The sequence below is a fragment of the Pinus tabuliformis genome, chromosome X (assembly GCF_031772625.1).
Source record: "Pinus tabuliformis cultivar Carrire ecotype Pingquan chromosome X, CPIR1, whole genome shotgun sequence".
NCBI classification, from domain to species: Eukaryota; Viridiplantae; Streptophyta; class Pinopsida; order Pinales; family Pinaceae; genus Pinus; species Pinus tabuliformis.
Window position 1 is genome coordinate 1,355,040,849 of NC_142308.1, and position 20,027 is coordinate 1,355,060,875.

General features: G+C 36.5%; 1 protein-coding gene across 1 annotated transcript; it reads right to left on the reverse strand.

Moving 5' to 3' along the window:
* Window positions 1-870: 870 nt before the first annotated feature.
* LOC149145108 (pectinesterase inhibitor 9-like) lies at window positions 871-1,506 on the reverse strand. Its single transcript, XM_089452354.1, has one exon. It carries the CDS (start codon window positions 1,504-1,506, stop codon window positions 871-873), a length of 636 nt encoding a protein of 211 aa, XP_089308480.1.
* Window positions 1,507-20,027: the final 18,521 nt, after the last annotated feature.

Here is a 20,027-nt window from a genome sequence, read left to right on the forward strand (position 1 = left end):
TTTATTCTTGAGGATTGATTATTTTTTCATTTTTGTGCTCAGGAAGAACCACATTCCTTGGAACGTTGACCAAATCGTGATGATGTGATTAATGAGAAAGACATTCTTATTTTCAATATAGATCACAGAATCTAAGATTGAACATTATAATATTTATTATTTATATTTAAATAATCACATTGCTTAGCCTAGTGCCCATTATGAGGGATGTGTAAGTTTGTGCCTCTTTAAAATAAAAATAAAAATAAAAATAATTAATTTGGGCTATAATATATATATATATATATGCTCTAAAGTAATTAGAATTAAAAAAAAGTGTGAATTATATGTTTAAATCTTACATTTTTCAAAAAACCTAACAGTAAAGATCTATGCTTATATTGATATATATCTATATATAACAAAAAAAAGTTTTTATAGTTAAAATTTTTATTTGATCTTCTATATACTTTTATTTAGCATTCAAAAATATAATTTAAATAATAAAAAATAATACATTATATTTTACACTAAAGAAATTTGATCCCTGGCAATTGATATTAAATGTGTATTTAATATACCACTTATAATTCCACCACAAATTTGGCTGTGAAACAAATGTGAAACAAAACGAAATAACGCCATTAGTGTAATCCAAACCCACTCCACCATTTTAATAAAAGGAAAGCAGTAAAAACAAAGCAGTAAAAACATGAAACATAATCATAAAAATAAGATTCTTCGAATTGAAAGAACGCCATTATTGTAATCCAAACCCACTCAACCATTTTAATAAAAAGAAAGTAGTAAAGGGTAGCGGTGGCAGCAAAACTACAAATATATTTTATTAATCATCCTTCGTTCGGTAGATATCATTTATTTAGAAGAGTACTAAGTGCGCCGGTTTGGCTCTTGGATACCATCATCACCTCCGCTGGCAGTGAACGCGCTAAGGAGAGCTACAGCGTTGCTGATCACTTCTGACTCTTTCTGCACGCGGACCTTCACCATCGCGCTGATCTTCCCCGCCGCCTTCACATCCTCAAATCCGTTGAGACAGGAGCCTTGGTCGGTGAGGGCGGCGCTCATAAACGTCTGCATGTCGTTCATTTGAGGGTTTAAGTTGCTGCGCTCCATGTCCTCCATCTCCATCACAGATTGCTGAATTTGGTCAACAGCGTCATGGAAATTTTGAATACAATCGCGTAGCGCCGCTCTTTCTTTTTCACTCATCTCGGCGCTTCTGCTTTTCAGGTGATCGGCTGCCCAAAGGGAAAGCTTGCGGACATTAACGAGGCTCACGTTCATGGCCGCCTTCACCAGGTCGCTCAGCGTAGGCTTCAAAGATCCGGCGTACGAAGAAAGCGATGAAACACAGAGCTGTGGATACTGAGTGAACTTGCACGACGATTTGATGAAATCAGCGATGTTCGTGTCGCTGTGCTGGGGATTCATATCCTTCGCCGTAGCCGAAGCCATGATCGCAGAAACTAGGATAATGGAAAAAATTGCAGCCCGTGAACCCATGGCGATACAATATAAGAACAAATTAGAACCTAAGGCGGACGGATGAGAGTTGTAGGTAGGCACATATTATTGACGCGCTTTCGTCCCCATATATAGCCGAGTTCGCGCCTCTGGAATTTGTCAATTAACCATTACGCGTCTCTGTCGCGTTGGATGACCGATTTTCGAGGTCTAACTTGGTCCATGTTTTCATTCGCAAGACCATGTGAAGTGGAATCTAAGGAGGCCCTAATAAAATGTTAAAATAATATAGAGAGCAGGATGAGTACCAACATTTTAAACGTTGGTTTATTTAATAATAAAAAATTAAAGTGGTAAAAATATTGAAATTCAATTTGTTGAATTTTTGTTTGGTTATTAATTTATAAATCAATTTTGTTACAATATTATGGGTAAATACTGTAGGTTATCAATACTACATTTTCAAAAATCATAAATTATTTCATTACCAAAATATTTTATAATAATATGATAATATTCTTAATTATTGAATTGAGGCTTTTGTGATCCATAATAGTAAGCAGAACTTCGGCGAAAATCACATGAGGAAAGACTTTTGTCGACGGGTTTCGAATCAACCAACCAGTGTGGTTCATCGTCAGGACAAGTTGAAGAAACAGATCCAACTAAGCATGTTAAATAGTCTGAGCAGAGACCCCAACGGTTAAATCGATCAACGGCTAATTTTGACCTACGGACCCAGGTCAAATTTAATTTAATTATTATTTTTAATATTAATACATAAAATATTTATTTAATGATTAGTTTTAAAAATTAATTAATTTATTTGCAAATATATGTATATATATATTTATTAAAGTACTAATAATAGGTTATTTGCAAAGATACAGCTTGAGTGGGCCTAATGGTTAAGAGCATGTGTTTCCTCCTAAGAGGTCACAAGTTCAAAACCAGAGGGGGGTAGAGTATGTATGCCTTCGTAGACTTAGCAGTCAAATCGTTGCGCGGAGGTGGGTCCCTTGTCCCACAAATAAGGGGGTCTCATACACCAATTTGGTGTCTGGCTTGGCTGTGACCTTAAAATGGATATTATTATTATTATTATTAGTAAAAGTTAGGATTCAAAATAAATAAAATACTATTAGGGTTGGTTTAAGAAGGTAAATCACTCATTTATTTATTCACTAATTTTTCATTAATATATATATATATATATATATATTCCAATTAAAAAATATATAGTTAAGGTTAAAAATATCAATAAATAAAATAATATACATGGTTAGTTAGAAAAAGTAATATTTAATTTAATTAAATTAATGGGTTATTATATATAAGTAATTTTTTTTGTTTAATTGAGTGATTATTAATTAATATTATATTAGTAAAATAGCCTTGATATTAATATATTATTAAAATTGGTAGACAAAATATCAATATTAATTTAATATTATTAATATTAATATTATTATTATTATTATTATTATTATTATTATTATTATTGATATTCGTATTATTATTATTAATATTATTATTTATGGAAAAGAGTTAAAATAGGTAAGATAAAATACTCTAAAGGTTAGTTAAAAACTTTAATTTATTTAAATTATATATATATATATATATATATATATATATATATATATATATATATATATATATATATATATATATATGAACCACACTGGTTGGTTCGAAACTCGTCGACAAAGGTCTTTCCTCATGTGATTTTCGCCGAAGTTCTGCGTACAAATATTTTATATCGTTATTTATTTTTTAATTTTTTTGATTTTTTTTTTTTAAATTTAAATTTGAACTTTGATGACGAGGGATAGGGTTACACATCATATTGGGATGTAGAATGAGCTTCGAGGTTAATGTGTCATTCATATACTTTGTCAATGATCTTATTTAATGTTGTATCTATTTTGTTGTTGTTGTTGTTGTTGTTGTTATTATTATTATTATTATTATCCAATTTTAAGGTCACAACTTATCCAATTGTATGAGACCCTCTTGTCTGTGGGGCAAGGGACCCACCTCCACCCAACAATTTGACTGCTAAAGCTACTAAGGCATACATAGTCTAACTCTCTGGTTTTGAACTTATGACCTCTTAAAAAGAAATGCATGCTCTTAACCATTACATCCATTCAAAAATAAGAAAAATATTTACAACTCAATAAATAAATATTATAAAATAATATTGTGTTACTCAAAATTAAATAAATACATAATTATATTCTTAATAATATTTTTGAGTATTATTTCTTTGTGTGACCCACGTGTAATCTATTTTTAATTACCCAAAATATAATCACTAATTCCTTACCAACCATAATATAAGAAAAAACATAAAACATAAAGATCAACTTTATGAATAATGCCTTCATGATGGATATTTAAATGTTATAATTTATAAAGTATCTACCGCTTCACATATACCTATACTTTTGGGCTCTATAATAATAATATAGTTGTATTGACATGTGAATTCTTTAAATTTCTTGACTCTTTGGATTTTAAGAGCTTTAATAAATTTTTGTATCTATATATCTTTTGATAAATAATATTCATATATATTTTGATCGACAACATTCAATGCTATAATAGGAAATGGAAATCATTTTCCAACTGTAATAGTTGATCTAGATTGAGAAGGCTATGAGGACTACAACCTTATAAAAATATATAGGCTATTAGTACACACCTTGCAAGAAAGCATTTAGCATATTCAACATTCAATTCCTTCATGAGATATGCATATCATTTGCTAGCTATAAAAGCTATTGAGCTTTGCCTAGATTGTGGACATGATGGCCACTACAACCTCCTCAAAATATATATAATATTAATATACACCTTGCAAAAAAACATGTAGTAATGCTATTATGTGAGATGCATATCCTTTGCCAACTGTTAAAGTTTATGAGCTTATTCAATGTTGTATTTTCCCATTTTTGTTGTTCGAGTATATTAATAACTTATATATTTTTACAAGGTTGTAGTCTTTATATTCACATTATAGTTTGTATAATATTAGAATTTTGTTTTTATGGTTGTACTAAATGCCCTTTATAGTTTAATATGGGATAAAAAGGTTAAAAGTAATAAATTTAAAGAATGAAAATAAATAAAAATTTAAAAGGAATATAAATTTGAATAGGGAGATGAGTGTAAACATGTAAATGTTGGTTTAATTAGTGATGAAAGTTAAAGTGATAAAAATAATAAATTCAATTTGTTATATTTTGATTTTTTTATTAATATATGAATAAGCTTGGTTACAATACAATGGGACAAAATCAAGGTTTATGAATACCACATGCTCAAAAAACATAATTTATTTCACAATCTAAATGTTTTATAACAATATGATAAGATTCTTAACTATGGATGTTCACCCTCAGTTTACCGTGGATATTATTAACTTGTAAATAGGATTTGTTTCAATACCATGGCTTATCAATACCACATGCCAAAAAAAACATAACTTTTTTCATAATCAAAATATTTTGTAACAATATGACAAGATTTTTAACCATGGATATTCACCCTACTTTACCATGGATATTATTAATTTCTAAATGGGTACTATTAATTTGTATCTAAACCCTTAGTCACATTAACATCTGTAAATAGTAACTATAAATTAAAGTCCATTTTACCATATCAATTAAAATAATAATTTTGCAACCATATTTAAATTTTATTAAAAAGCACATACTTAATACTTACAATATAATAAAAATTTTAACGAAATATATTCACCTCCACTTTAACATGGATATGTTACAATACCATGGGCAAATACCATGGCTCATAAATAGTATATGCCAAAGAACTGTCCCTCATTTCAAAACCAAAATATTTTATATTTTTATTTTTCAATTGAATTTTATTACAATTTGGGGTGAGTGACACTTTGAGTCACATGCGAGTGTTAAAATTTCATGTAATAAATTCTAATGAAGGTAAAATAAGACCATAAGCAAGGGACATTTATTGCAAGTTCAATGTTGGGAAAAATATCCAGTGTGCATCACTTGTGTTTTATGGCTAAGGGAAATTGGAAAAGGAAATGCCTAAGGTTTTGGAAAGGCAAAGAGGCAATATTTGAAATTTTATTTATGAAAATAATGGAAATTAGGAGAAAAACAATGTGAAAGGTCACAGGTTGCATGTGAGCAGGAAATTGAAGGAAAATAATGGAAAATTGAAGAAATTAGTGACCTCATTAATAAAAAGGCTTCTGAGGATCAGTTGGTACATTTTTGTCAGTTCAATTTTGGAATTAGCTTTAGAGAGGAAAAGAGCACTAATAGGAGAAGTAATATAAGAAAAGAAGGAAAGAAAAAGAAAAACAATAAAATAAAAGAAGGAGAAGGAAAACAAAGGAAGGAAAGGATCACACAGCTTCAACGGGAATACTTGTAGGTAACATATTGTATGTGTGATTTTCTAGTTGTTTTTGTCATGCATGGTATGTGCATGTTGGTATATGCTTCTTTTGTTGTCGTTGGCATGGATTTTTATGGGATTGACAATAGATTTTAGCCTAGCCTTTCCATTTACGAATAGCCATGGTGTGATGGGATTGTTCTCGGTTTGAGCTTTGGATTGTTATATGGTTTTGGAATCTGGGGTGAGGTGGTCTCAAAACAATTCCCAAAGGCCTAGGAATCACTTGAACGGTAATGGTAGGATACATGGTAAATCCTGAGGGTGGAGAAAGGAAAATTCCTCAAGGATGGTGAAGAAATTATGATTCATCTAAGCTCAGTTTGGTTTTTTGATATTGACACCAGTTTAGGTGTGATCACAGTATGGAGAGGGTGGAGGTGGTTTAACCTATGGATTCCCTTTGTTGTCTTTCGATTGGTTATCCCATCAGATCCCACATTCATGCTTGGAAAATGGAATAGGAGTGATTAGATGAAAGAAAGATATGGTTCAACCAATCTACGGTCCAGTGGAATGTGGAGGTCCCGAACCCGGTTGGTAATTGCATATGGCTAATAAAAGATAAGTTTCTCTTATTTTTGGTAAAGAAATGTACTGGTTACTATATGGCTTTAATGGTTGTTCTGTTATGGTTATTTATCTAGTTATATACTGGTTATAAGAATGGTTATATGATAACTCTTAGTCATGGCTCTATTCATCTTTTTACTTGTGACTAAATAAATAATGAATGCAAGACATAATTTGATGATATGAAATCTAATGTGATAATGTAGAGACCCTTCTTGTTAAACCTCAGCTAAGTTTTGAGTCCCTTATGTTCAACCTTGCATTCATGACATGTAGGTTGCATATCTACCAAGTGTTTGATAAAATGTCAGTCTCGAATAGGAATGGCCAGGTTAAGTCCCAGTTCCCATTTTGTTTTGTAAGCATTGTCTTCATGTCTTTTATGAGTTCTGGAAGTTTTATGGATTCCAGGGAAGAGGATTATCCCTATCTCTGGAAAGTAGCCTTAATTTCTGTAGTCGTTGGCACTACAATGGAAAAAAATTCCAGAGTTGCACTGATGCAGGCCTATGGGAGCGACTAGGAACCCATAATCACACGGAGGCCTTGGTAAGGGGGTGACTTGGGCTTAAGGTCGTGGAAAACATGAGTTGTCTCAGGGGTTTGACACCTAGAGGGGTTGGATTACTCCTGGATGTTTTGTGGCACATGAGGAAAGTCAGTAAGGTCTTCAGTTCTCGACTCAATTTCCTTAAGGTCACATAGGAGGTTGAGTCATATCATAGTGACCCTCAACTCATGTTTATCTCAGGCAAGCTGGTGGAAGTGGGTAAAGGAGTGAGGAGGTGTTACACAGTGGTATCAGAGCATGTTACACTCTCTTTGGGTCATATCTGATACCACAGGATGGTACCAGAGCATGGTTTCACTCTCTTTGGATAATTTTTATTTTGTCAAGGTTATGGTTGTAATGCATGGGATCAAAGTATATAGTTGGTATGATCATGCATGATGTTTTTTTGATGTTATGTTATTACATGGACGTGTTTATGATTATACATGTGCATGCTAATATGGTCTAATCTTGCAGATGAGATAAGCCTCCCCTGAACATCACTCGGGTATGGATTTGATTTGGGTATCTATTTTGTTTATCTGACACGGTATCCTTACATGAAGAAGAGAATTCAAGATGAAAAGAAAAATGGTAGGAAACAGTTCCCGTGACTCCACCTATAGATCAGTTGGGATGTAAGGAGAAGATTATTCTCCTTATATAGTAGATACATTAAGAAGGTTGAGGGAAGAGATCAAAAGTTGCAAAGAAGACAATGTTAGGTTGGTTGTGGCTTGGGAAATACTTGCAATGACTCAAGAGAAGTTGGTAGAGGTTAATGCAACAATCCTTCAAAGCTTGTCAGAGTTAAAGAGGTAGGGAAAACTGAGGATTAGTTAAGAGGAGGAAGAGAAAACTAATGGATCATATGGTAGTAGATCTTAGTCTAGATATAGATTGGATAGAGGGGACATAGTTAGAGGTGGTAGATCATTGGATGCAACTAACAAGAGGACTAGTATGTATGGGCATCATTCTAGTTCCTCATCTAGTAGAATTCATTATAGTCATCACCCTCATCATCCTTACTCGAGGAGGGAATATTTTCCTGAGGAGTTGAAGAAAGTGAAGCCTCCTACATTTGATGGAGAGATGAAGAAGCTAGAAGATGCAAAGGAATGGTTTCTTGGAATGAAGAAGTTCTTCAGATGGCATATCTACTCAGAGAACGTGTAAGCTAAGATAGCCACTTTCAATCTTAAAGGGAAGGAAAATATCTGGTGGGAGGATGTGAAGAATGTCAAAGGTATTCGAGAAGAAGACTTGACTTGGGATGAGTTCTAGAAACTCTTCAAGCAGAAGTACTTATCGGAGAGGTACTATGATGATAGAGCTAAGGAGTTTTATGAGATACAGATGGGTTTTATGATAGATGATGAGTACACTAGAAGATTCTTGTAGTTGTTGAGGTATGTGCCATATATCAAGGAGGAGAAGTCTAAGATTTAGAGATTCATTAGTAGATTTCCAACAACATATAGAAACCATATAGAGACCAGATTGAATTTGATGAGCATAAATCGTTAGAGGAATCCATCCATAAATTGAAGCATTGTTATGAGCAGTCAAAGCGAAAAGATGAGCCTAAACATTAATTGAAAGGAAATGAGAAAGTCAAAGATAAAATTCCATCAAAGAAGGGAAGACCTAAAGATGAAGGCAAGAAAGAAAATGGTTCTCCTTACAAGAAGCTTAGTGTAGTTGAGAAGGAACATGTGTCCCATCTTGTAGAGCAACATATTAGAGGTGATAGTAGAGCACCGTTGCAGTGTTGGATATGTGGCAAAGATCATCATAAGAAGGATTTTACATTGTACTAGGGAGGTAGGCCTAATGTATATAGTGCTCAGGAGGCATGAACAGTTGGGGATGTTGGTCATAACATTCCTTGGATTTATGCAGCTGTGGACAATAGGTAGGTGGATCACCAGGAATCTATCATTGTGATGGACAATACGATTTGTGATCAAGTTATTTCTATTTTGATTGATCCTAGACCTAACTATAATTATGTTAATCCTAACTTGGTGGATAAGTGTGGCTTGAGAAAAGAAGCACTTGGAGAGTCCTCATTGGTGTAGTTAGCTACAAGTACGAAGAAGAGAGTTCATCATTGGGTAAGACCCTAAGCATTTGAGTTGAATCATATGCCTACAACAACACATTTGAATGTATTTCCCTTGGGATCATATAGTATGATTTTGGTTATAGATTGCTTGTATCTCCACAGGACCAAAGTAAATTTCTATGACAATGAAATTGAGTGCCCAGATGATAATGGAGAGAAGAGAATCTTGCAGGGGAAGAGGAAGCCTACATTAGTGAGGATGGTCACAACTATGTAGGCTAAGCGCAATTGCAGGAAAGAGTGTGTGATGTTTGCATTTCATATTTCCAGTGACAAGGTTAAGAATTATGAGGATGCATAAATATTCAAGAGGTACCCTGTATTGCAGTAGTTTCAGGATGTGTTTCCAGTAGAGATTCCATAGTTTCCTCCACATAGGGAATGATAATTTTATGTTAAGTTGGTACCAGGGGAAGCACCAACATCAAAGGCACCTTATAGGATGAGCACTCAAGAATTAGTAAAATTGAAGTTGCAGTTGAAGGAGATGCTTGATAAGGGATACATTAGATGAAGTCTATCTCATTAGGGTGCATCAGTATTGTTCGTGAAGAAGAAGGATGGTACTCTTAGATTGTGCATTGATTACAAGAAGTTGAACAAGGTGATGATTAAGAATAATTATCTGTTATCCAGGATTGACGAATGTTTGATCAGTTGAAGGGAGAAGTAGTGTTTTCAAAGATAGATCTATGATCAAGATATTATCAGGTACGCATCAAGGAAGAGGAGATCTATAAGACTGCCTTTAAGACCAGGTATGGACATTATGAGTTTGTTGTAGTTCCATTCAGTTTGACCAATGCTCGAGCTACTTTTATATGTTTGATGAATAGTGTGTTGCATCCTTATCTGGACAAGTTTGTTATTGTATTCATTGATGACAACTTGATATATTCTAAGAATGAGGAAGATCATCTCGAGCATTTACCAACAATCTTGTGCTTTCCAAAAGAGAATTAGTTGTATGCTAAGCTTATCAAGTGCAGTTTCTTTCAGATAAAAGTAGACTACTTGGGACATGTTGTTTCCTAGAATGACATAGCAGTAGATCTAGAAAAGATAAAATATTTCATGGAGTGGGAAGATCCTATACATGTAGAGGAAGTCATATCATGCATGGGCTTAGCAGTGTATAAAATCTTGTAGATTCACAATCTCATGCAATGTACTAAATAACATGACAAGAATCTACTTCTACTTTCAATGAGTGAAAGCCAATAGATCGATGAAAAGAATATGAACAAGAAGAAGATAAATCAATGACACATAACAAAAGATGTATTTGGGGAAAGACACTGCTTGAAACCCCGCTATCTATATTTCATATATCAGAAATATGAGCAATGATACAAATCTTGTTCTTACTAGAACGATTCCGCATAAGTATGCTCAACTCTCTCACCTCACAAGTTAGCTCTTAGTCGACATTTATCCAATTCTGCAGCTCTACAAGACCTTAATATCTTGCGTAATTCCTAGGATGAATAGCCCGTATTTAAAGGGAATTCATGCTTCCAAAATTGTGCAATCCAAACATAGGATATTCATTGATTGCATGCATGATATTTACAACTCAGTAAATCACACTATTGATAGTACATTGTCCCTACACTTTAGTCTCAACTGGATCTTTCTCATAATCGACATGCATGATTTTCCGATGAGGGAATCTTAAGTTAACTAGAGTGAGACTTGTGGCTGCACTAGTGCAACAACTGACTCTTAACTCCCTATTAGCTCCACAAATAGTTTGGAACTAATTTAATTGTATATAACTCACTAAACTGAGTGATCTAATTTACAACTCAATTTAAACTCATACTGGATCCCTAAAACTTAGTGAGAACATATACATGACTTCAGAAAGACTTCCAACTTGAATTTCTTAAGATAATTAAGTTAATTAAACTTAATTAACTATTTACAAGTTTCTACGAAAACAGAATTTGATTTTAATTCTCAGTTTAATTCAAGGACAAATTAAACTGGAATTCATTATTTCCATCTCTCAACAAGCAGGTTACTACTAGAGGTTCATCAGTAACTTCTCACGCATTCCATATCCTATTACATCATTGTAGAGGATGGGTAAGAAGTTTGAAGGGATAGAAGGGTGTGCAGCCAGTTTTGAGGAATTTAAGCAGTTGTCGAAAAATGATCCAGTGTTAAAGATTATAGATCTGGATAAAGATTTTGTAGTGTGTACAGATGCTTGCAAGAGAGGACGTGGTGGATTCTTGATGGAATAGGGACAAGTGCTATGCTATGAGTCCAGGAAATTGAATGAGCATGAGAATAACTACGTGATTCATGATCTTGAGTTGGCAGCTATTATTAATGCCTTGAACATGTGGATACATTATCTTCTTGGTAGGAGGTTTGTGTTGATGAGAAATCACAGTGGGTTGAGATATTTTTTTGACCAACTGAATCTGAACAACAAACAAGATAGTTGGTTGGCTACTTTTAGTGAGTTTGAATTTGAGATCATGTAAATTAAGGGAGAGGAGAACATGGTTGTGGATGCTCTCAACAGGAAAGTGTAGTTGAACCATGTTGCAATAGTGAGCTCATATGGGATAGATTTACAGGATCAAATCTTATAGGGAGGACAACATGATTAAAAGTATATGGAGCTGATGCACAAGTTATAGCATGGTACAGGTTATCAGGATATGGATTATCCTCTTACAACAGATGCCTTGGTGAGATTTAGGGATAAGATGTATGTGTTAGATGACAGTGAACTCAAGAAGCTTATCTTGATGGAGTCTTATGTAAAACCATATTTAGGTGATTAGGATATTAGAAGATGTTGACAACAGTTAAGAAGTTCTACTAGTGCTCAAATATGAGGAAGGAAGTGGCATAGTTGGTGGTGAGATGTTTGGAGTGTCAGCAGGTCAAAGTAGAGTGTAAGCATCTAGGGGGATTGCTTCAGCCTATTCCAATTCCAAAGTGGAAATGGGAGGTCATTTCCATGTATTTCATTATAGGTTGAGCAAGGTAGCTCACTTCATTCCAGTGAAGACTACTTATTCAGCTAGTGAGGTAACACATGTCCTCATTATGGAGATCATGATATTACAAGGTGTTTCGAAGAATATTGTGTAGGACAGGGATGGAAAGTTAAATTCCATGTTTTGGAAGGAGTTATTTGCAAGATTGGGGACAAAGTTGGCCTTCAACACAACTTATCATCCACAGATAGATGGACATATGGAGAGGTTCAATAGCATATTGGAGGATATGCTAAGGGTGTATGTCATAAATCAGCAGAGGAGATGGGAGGAGTACCTTCCATGATCCGATATTCACCCTATGAGTGACATCAGTTAGAGATTTATTGTTTAAAGGTATTACTGACTCATGTGCTAGTGTGTGTTATGTGTTATTGAAGCAATGGATCGATCAGATTGCCAATACACATAAAATAAAATGGAAAGACAGTAGAGAAATATAGTAAGAAAACACAAAGACACAAGAATTTTTAATAAGGAGTTCACCCTATTCTCTAGGGCTACGTCTCCGGTCCAACTTTCAGTGATGGCCTTGTTTTATTGTGCCTTTAGCAGAGAATTACAATGTAGGGACTCAATGTGAGTTCTCCTGAAGCAGGTTTTGCTTGGCAAGGTGGTTCTTGGATTCCCCAAGCCACTGGAGTACACAAACTCTTCTTCTTCCTACCAGCTCTGTGACCTTCTGGTCTACAGTGGCAAGAGCCCAATGTGGTGCTCAGCCTGGACAGATCCCTCTATGGGGTGGCTTAAATCTCTCAAGCTCTCTAGTGCTCGATGTTGCCGCTGGTCAGCTCGGACCTCTGTCTCTTCCTGCTTTTGCTTCACTGTCTTCTTTCTCTATGTATTCCATCCTCCTCTCGGGATTCTGGTGTTTTTTCATCTCTCCGACTTTACTTGACTTCTCTGTGTATGTTTCCACTATTCATGGCTTTGAAGCCATTCGAACTCATGTCTGTTTAGTTCCTCTTTCGCCTCTATCAATCCACCTTCTACAGCTGTGCTTGGAGTTCCCTATTCGGCATCAGCATGAACACTCAGGAAGTGGCCACTTGTCCTTCTCTAAATAGTTCCAGCCTGCTTTGTCAGTTTGTTTCTTCAGTTACGTCGTGGATGAAGTCTTCCTCCACCGTGGCGGTCAAACAGATTCCAAATCTTTACAAATCACGGCATATTCCCTCATCGATTCCGCTTCCTCCATCAGGCTTGATCTCATCCATCTGATCTAGGGCCTCCAGATCTGACGCCATACGCACGTCCCATGCAGTTGACTTGCTCGACCGATAACGCGCGATCAACGACAGTTTTCTCTCACCTCCACTTGCCACGCGTCGATCGATGTATGGAATCACTCTGCTTCCTTCGAAACCGTTTACTATTTGAGGGCACCACGATCAATACCACTGGTTTCCAAAGTTCTGGTACCACCTTGTACGTTTAGCGCTTTTTGCCTTTTTCTGCCCCCAGTTATCCGGCTCGCCATGCGTTTGAGTGCTCGGGCTTCCCCCATTTTGGCCCTGTTTGCCCAACGATGCACACATCAAAATTCACCTCCTTTTCCCAATCCGGGGCTCCCAGGGGCTATTTTGACCTCCTGCACAGTCTCCATGGGCCTCGGTCAGTGCGCTTTGACCGAGGTCCTCGTCGTTCCATGTTGGCTGCCATTGCCACTAGTTCAAGGGTGTTTTTGATCGCAGTTTCTGAATTCTTTAGAGATTTGTCCCGACCTGATACAGTCATGGTTCTTTAATCAGTCTTTTATGGATCCAATTCGGATCATGACCTTCCCACTAAGAAAGCTTTTGGACCACCAAAAGTTGGTTTTCTTTCAAGCATCAACTAAGTGAGGATATTGCTTTCTCACTTGTCCAATCTCAATCCACTTTGCACTGCTCAACTTCGAACCTTTGAGTCCAATTCTGAGGTACTCAACAACTTCTCTGCACGTTGTCTTCACCTTCCTATCCAAGATTGTGTCCTCCTACAATTCATTAAGATATTCAGGTAGCAGGTCATCAATAGAAGGCAATTGAATTTTCTCTTCAGGATCCTCAATCATTAAAGGTTCAAACAATCTCAAGCAGTCTGCATTTATGACTGAGTAGATGTGCATGTAAGCTGGTAGATCAAGGTGAAAATCATTTTCACCAATTTTCTCAAGTATACTAAAAGGTCCATACCTGATAGGCTTTATATTTTTACATTCACCTTGCATCTTGTCCTTGCTGATATATAGCTAGACCTAGTCTCCAACTTAAAAACTATGCTCCATCTGATGCTTGTCATGCCTAGCCTTGTATTTGGCTTGGCTCTTTTCCAGTTGTTCCTGTACTGCCTGGTGGATATCCTGGATTTGTTCAATGAACCTAGTTGCCTTGTCCACATCATTGTGTCCATCAACCATGGTATCATTATCAAAGACAAAATCCAAAGGAGCCCTTGGTATGAAACCAAAATAGGTCTCAAAAGGAGATATCTATGTAGAAGAGTGTTTGGCTTTGTTGTAAGCATGCTGCACATAACACAAGTGTTCATCCCAAAGCTTAGGATGTTTGCTGCAATATCCCTTGAGTAACTGGATCACTGTCCTGTTAACTACTTCTATCTAGCCATTAGTTTGTGGATGAAAATCTTTGGCCTTCTTCAGTTAGGTGTCCATCAGTTCCCATAGACTTGACCAAAACTTCCCCACAAATCGGGTGTCTCGATCAGATACAATAGAAGCGGTTAATCCAAAATGAACCCATACATGTTCAAGGAACAATTTTGTAGCTTGTTCAACTGTAATTTGTTTATTACAAGGTATCAAAATACACATTTTGCTGAACCTATCCACAACCACATATAGATAATCATGAACTTTCCTAGATTTAGGCAGCCCTCCAACAAAATCCATGGAAACACTTTCCCGAGGGTGAAAAGGAACTGGTAATGGAGTGTACAAGCCTAGTTTTCTATTGTCGGGCTTGCTTTTAGCACACATAGTACACCATCAAACATATCTAGAATCTGTCTCATTCATTTTCGGCCAATAGCAAAATCTTTGCAGCTATGTAACTGTTTTACTTACCTCGAAGTGTCCTGATATCAGAGAAGTGTGCGCCTCTCTAATTATCTTTACTCTCTCTGTTTGTGGAATGCTGAGTTTCCCACAATGGTATAAGAGTCGGTCCTTCACATGATAGTCCAATTCTTCTACCTTTTTGCCTTAACTCAAAGTTGCATATACATCTTTAAAGTCCATATCCTGAATATATTATTCTATGTAGCTTTCATGTAGCATAGAATTATGCTTAAGTATGGTAGATGCATTTATAATGGGTCTAGATAACATGTCTGCAACTTTGTTGTGTATGCCCTTTTTATACCTGATGACTAGATGAAACTATTGTAGAAAACCCATCCATCTGTAATGCCTTGATTGCTGCAGCTTAGTTTGGGAGTGTAGATATTGAAGTGGTGGATGATCAGTATGTATTACTATCTCTTTGCCCATTAAATAATGTTTCCACTTTTTCACACTCTGAACTATTGCATACAATTCTTTATCATATGTAGGATAGTTAACAACTGCAGGATTAAAAGTCTCAGAATGATAACATATGGGTTTACTGTGCTGTGTCAACACTGCTCCCATGGCATAGTCACTATCATATGTTTGGCTTTTAAACCGTCTTTGTACATTTGACAGTTCTAGTACAGGTGTTGTACTAATTTTTTCTTTCAAGGTGTCGAAGGCTTTCTGATGTTTGCCTCCCCACTGAAACACCTTGTTCAATCCTGTTAAAGCATGTAACGGAGCTATAATTGAGGAAAAATTAGAAATGAACTTCCTCCAATATTGTGATGCTCCTAAGAAGCTTCTCACTTTTGTAGCAGACTTGGGTTTAGGCCAGTCTACAATGACTGCCACTTTAGAGGGATCTATTTTCAATTCACCATTCCCTACTATATGACCCAAATAATTTAGAGTTGTTTTTCCAAATTCACATTTTGAGATTTTAACATAAATTTTTTCTCTTTTAAAACATCTAATGTCTATTTAACATGATTTAAGTTATTCAGTGCTTAGTAGTCAATGCACATTCTCCACGAGCCATCTTTCTTTCTCACCAAAACGATTGGTGATCCACATGGTGATGTGCTAGGCCTGATGAATCCCTTCTCGAACAACTCCTGCACCTGCTTCTTGATTTCAGCATTCTCTAAAGCAAACAACCTGTACATCCCAATGTTAGGCAATGGAGCATCTTTCTGAAAAATAATATCATGTACTATTTCCTTTTTGGGTGGCAGACCTTTAGGTTCCTAAAACAGGACATCATATTCTGAAACAATGTTTTCTATATCAGCTTGCTACTGAGCATTAGAGCCCTCAAATACATTGGTTTTATCAGGTTTATTTTCCTTTACAACCATTAGTAAGAATTGTTTTCATGAATTTACCATTCTTTTCATCTGCCCAGAATTTATGAGAGTATAATTATTCTTGAGCTTGTGAGCTCTTACAAAGTATTCGATTCCATATTTAACAGGTAGATACTTGTTCTCAACTCTATAGAAAATAACAATTTTATCATACAAGTAAAGACTTCCTAAAACAATTCCACATATATCCAAAGGAATTATGTCTAATTCAACCTCATCTAAAAATGTTGACCCAAAAGGAAACTTGAGTTTTCACTGCCTAGTCACTTGTAGTTGTGCTTTGTCATTCAACCATCCTAATGGGTATGGTTTCTTGTGAGGTGTAGTTGCTAATCCCAATTTCCTTACAATTGCTTCAGAAATCAAATTTACTTGTGAGCCACTATCAAACAAAGTATCAATCTTTTGATGTTTGGAAATAACTCGAATATGGAAAAGCTCATGTCTTTTTCTCTCATGTTCTTCATCAATAATAGTTTGAGCAGAATTACTAGTAGATGCTTCAGAATTCTTACCTTTTATACCTGTGGCTACAATGATTGTTTCATCTCCCAAGTCTAACCCCAAATCTTTCTGAATAGCTTCAACAGTCTTCTTCTTCTTGCCCTTGAACTTCTTAGGTCTTAGCTCTAGATACAGAATCCAACAGTGCTCATCATCATGCCCCTCCTTTTTACAGTGAGTGCATGAGGCCTTGCCTTTTTATGCAGTGTTAGCCTTCCTTGCTTTCCACTTTTGCTTTCTTTTCTCCTTGCTCTTGCTTACAGTGGGTTGGGATGGTCCCCCAACTTCTGGATTTCCATTCTTTCCTCTAGCTTCTAGAAGAGTAGCTTGCACAAATACCTCATCTATACTAGTGGGATTAAACATGAGGATGGTATGCCTCATGTAGCTGTGTAGACCACCAATTTACCTCAAAAGAGTCTCTAGTGAGTCTAATGGGATGCCCAACATCAATGCTCTCTTTCTGAACTCTTGAGTATACCCTTGCACACTTTTCCCTTTCAACTACGGAAGAGTTTTCCAACTCATCATGGCTTGTTGCATGTAGGCCAATGGATAGAACTGCTTCTTGATTGCAGAAAAAAAAATTCACTCGAGACAGAGATGGTCTTACCATGTTTTTTCATATCAGCTCGGGTTCTGCCTTCCCACCAAACCAAGGTAATGCCTCCTAGGTGTAGGCTTGCCAGCTGAATTTTACTCTTGTCTAAGTTGATGTTTTGCACTCTGCAATACACATCAATTTGTCTAATCCAATTCTAATCCAATTGTCCAACCTTTCAGCATTTAGCTCTCCATCATATATAGGCAAATCAAATTTAACATCTGGCTTAATCAAAGATGCTTTCTTATTATGCACAGGGCTGTTAGGAGGTGTGAGAAAGTTTTCCTCTTTCCTTTTTCCTTTTGAGTTGTCATGAGAATGAGAATCATCTTCTTCTTTATATTGTTTGGAACCTAATGAATCTTCATCCTTGTGCTTTCTAAAGTCCCTATACATATCTTCTACCATAGAATTTATAACTAGGAAACTCTCTAGGAATTGAGCATCTAGCCCCATAGAACCTTCCTTTGACATTGTCTTCCGAGAATAGACTCTCCCAATTTTAGGATTAGTCTCGACTAACTCTCCTTCTCCTAATTTGAGCTTTGATCTTATGAGCATTCACAGCTAAACCAACACACGCTTCTCTAACCTTACAACCTAGAGCTCTGATACCACTTGATCTGATATTCACCCTATGAGTGACATCAATTAGAGATTTATTGTTTAAAGTTATTACAAACTCGTGCTGGTGTGTGCTTTGTGTTATTGAAGCAACAGATCGATCAGATTGCCAATACATAGACAATAAAATGGAAAGACAACAAAGAAATACAGTAAGCAAACACAAAGACACAAGAATTTTTAATAAGGAGTTCACCCTATTTTGTAGGGCTACGTCTCTGGTCCAGCTTTTAGTGGTGGCCTTTTTTTATTGTGCCTTTAGCAGAGAATTACAATGCATGGACTCAATGTGAGTTCTCCTGAAGCAGGTTTTGCTTGGCATGGTGGTTCTTAGATTCCCCAAACCACTGGAGTACACAAAATCTTCTTCTTCCTACTAGCTCTGTGACATTTTGGTCTATAGTGGCAAGAGCCTAATGTGGTGCTCAGCCCGGAAAGATCCCTCTATGGGGTGGCTCGAATCTCTCAAGCTCTCTGGCACTCAATGCTACCATTGGTCAGCTCAGCCCTCTATCACTTCCTGCTTTTGCTTCACTATCTTCTTTCTCTGTGTATTCCATCCTCCTCTCAGGATTCTGGTCTTTTTTTGTCTCTCTGACTTTACTTGACTTCTCTGTGTATGTTTTTGTTGTTCATGGCTTTGAAGCCATTCGAACTCATGTCCGTTCAGTTCCTCTTCTGCCTCTGTCGATCCACCTTCTGCAGCTGCACTTGGAGTTCCTTGTTCGACGTCAACATGAACGCTAAGGAAGTGGCCACTTGTCCTTCTCTAAACAGCGCCAGCCTACTTCGTCGATTTGTTTCTTTAGTTACATAATGAATGAAGTCTTCCTCCACCGTGGCAGTCAAACGAATTCCAAATCTTTACAAATCATGGCATATTCCCTCATCGATTCTGCTTCCTCCATCGGGCTTGATCTCATCCATCTGATCTGGGACCTCCAGATCTAATGCCATACACACGTCCCACACGGTTGACTTGCTCGACTGATAATGCGCGATCAAATGTGGTTTTCTCTCACCTCCGCTTGCCATGTGTCAATCGGTGTATGGAATCACTCCGCTTCCTTCGAAACCATTTACTGTCTGAGGTCACCCCGACCAATGCTACTGGTTTCCAGAGTCTGGGTCCCACCTTGTACATTTAACACTTTTTTCCTTTTTTAGCCTGCGGTTCTCCAGCTCACCATGCATTCAAGTGCTCGGGCTTCCCCCATTTCGGCCCTATTTTCCCAGCGATGTGCGCATCAAAATTCACCTCCTTTTCCCAATCCGGGGCTCCCAGGGGCTATTTTGACCTCTTGAGCAGTCTCCATGGGCCTCGGTCAGCGCACTTTGACCGAGGTCCTTGTCGTTCCACGATGGGTGCCATTGGCACTGGTTCAGGGTGTTTTTTATTGCAGTTTCTAAATTCTTTATAGATTTGTCTTGACTTGATATAGTCATGGTTCTTTAATCAGTCTTTTATGGATCCAATTCAGATCATTCCATTGGTTGAGTTTGCATACAATAATGGTTATAATTAGTCACTGAGGATGAGTCTATCTGATGAATTATATGGGCAAAGTAGCAACACTCCCACCAGTTGGAGTGATCCAGTGAATAGGCTACTTATTGGTCCAGACATGGTGGTAGACATAGAACAAGAAATGCAGGTTATAA

Bases quoted from the DNA above. Each gene is read 5' to 3' on its own strand.
- LOC149145108 (XM_089452354.1), bottom strand. From the start codon at position 1,506: ATGGGTTCACGGGCTGCAATTTTTTCCATTATCCTAGTTTCTGCGATC.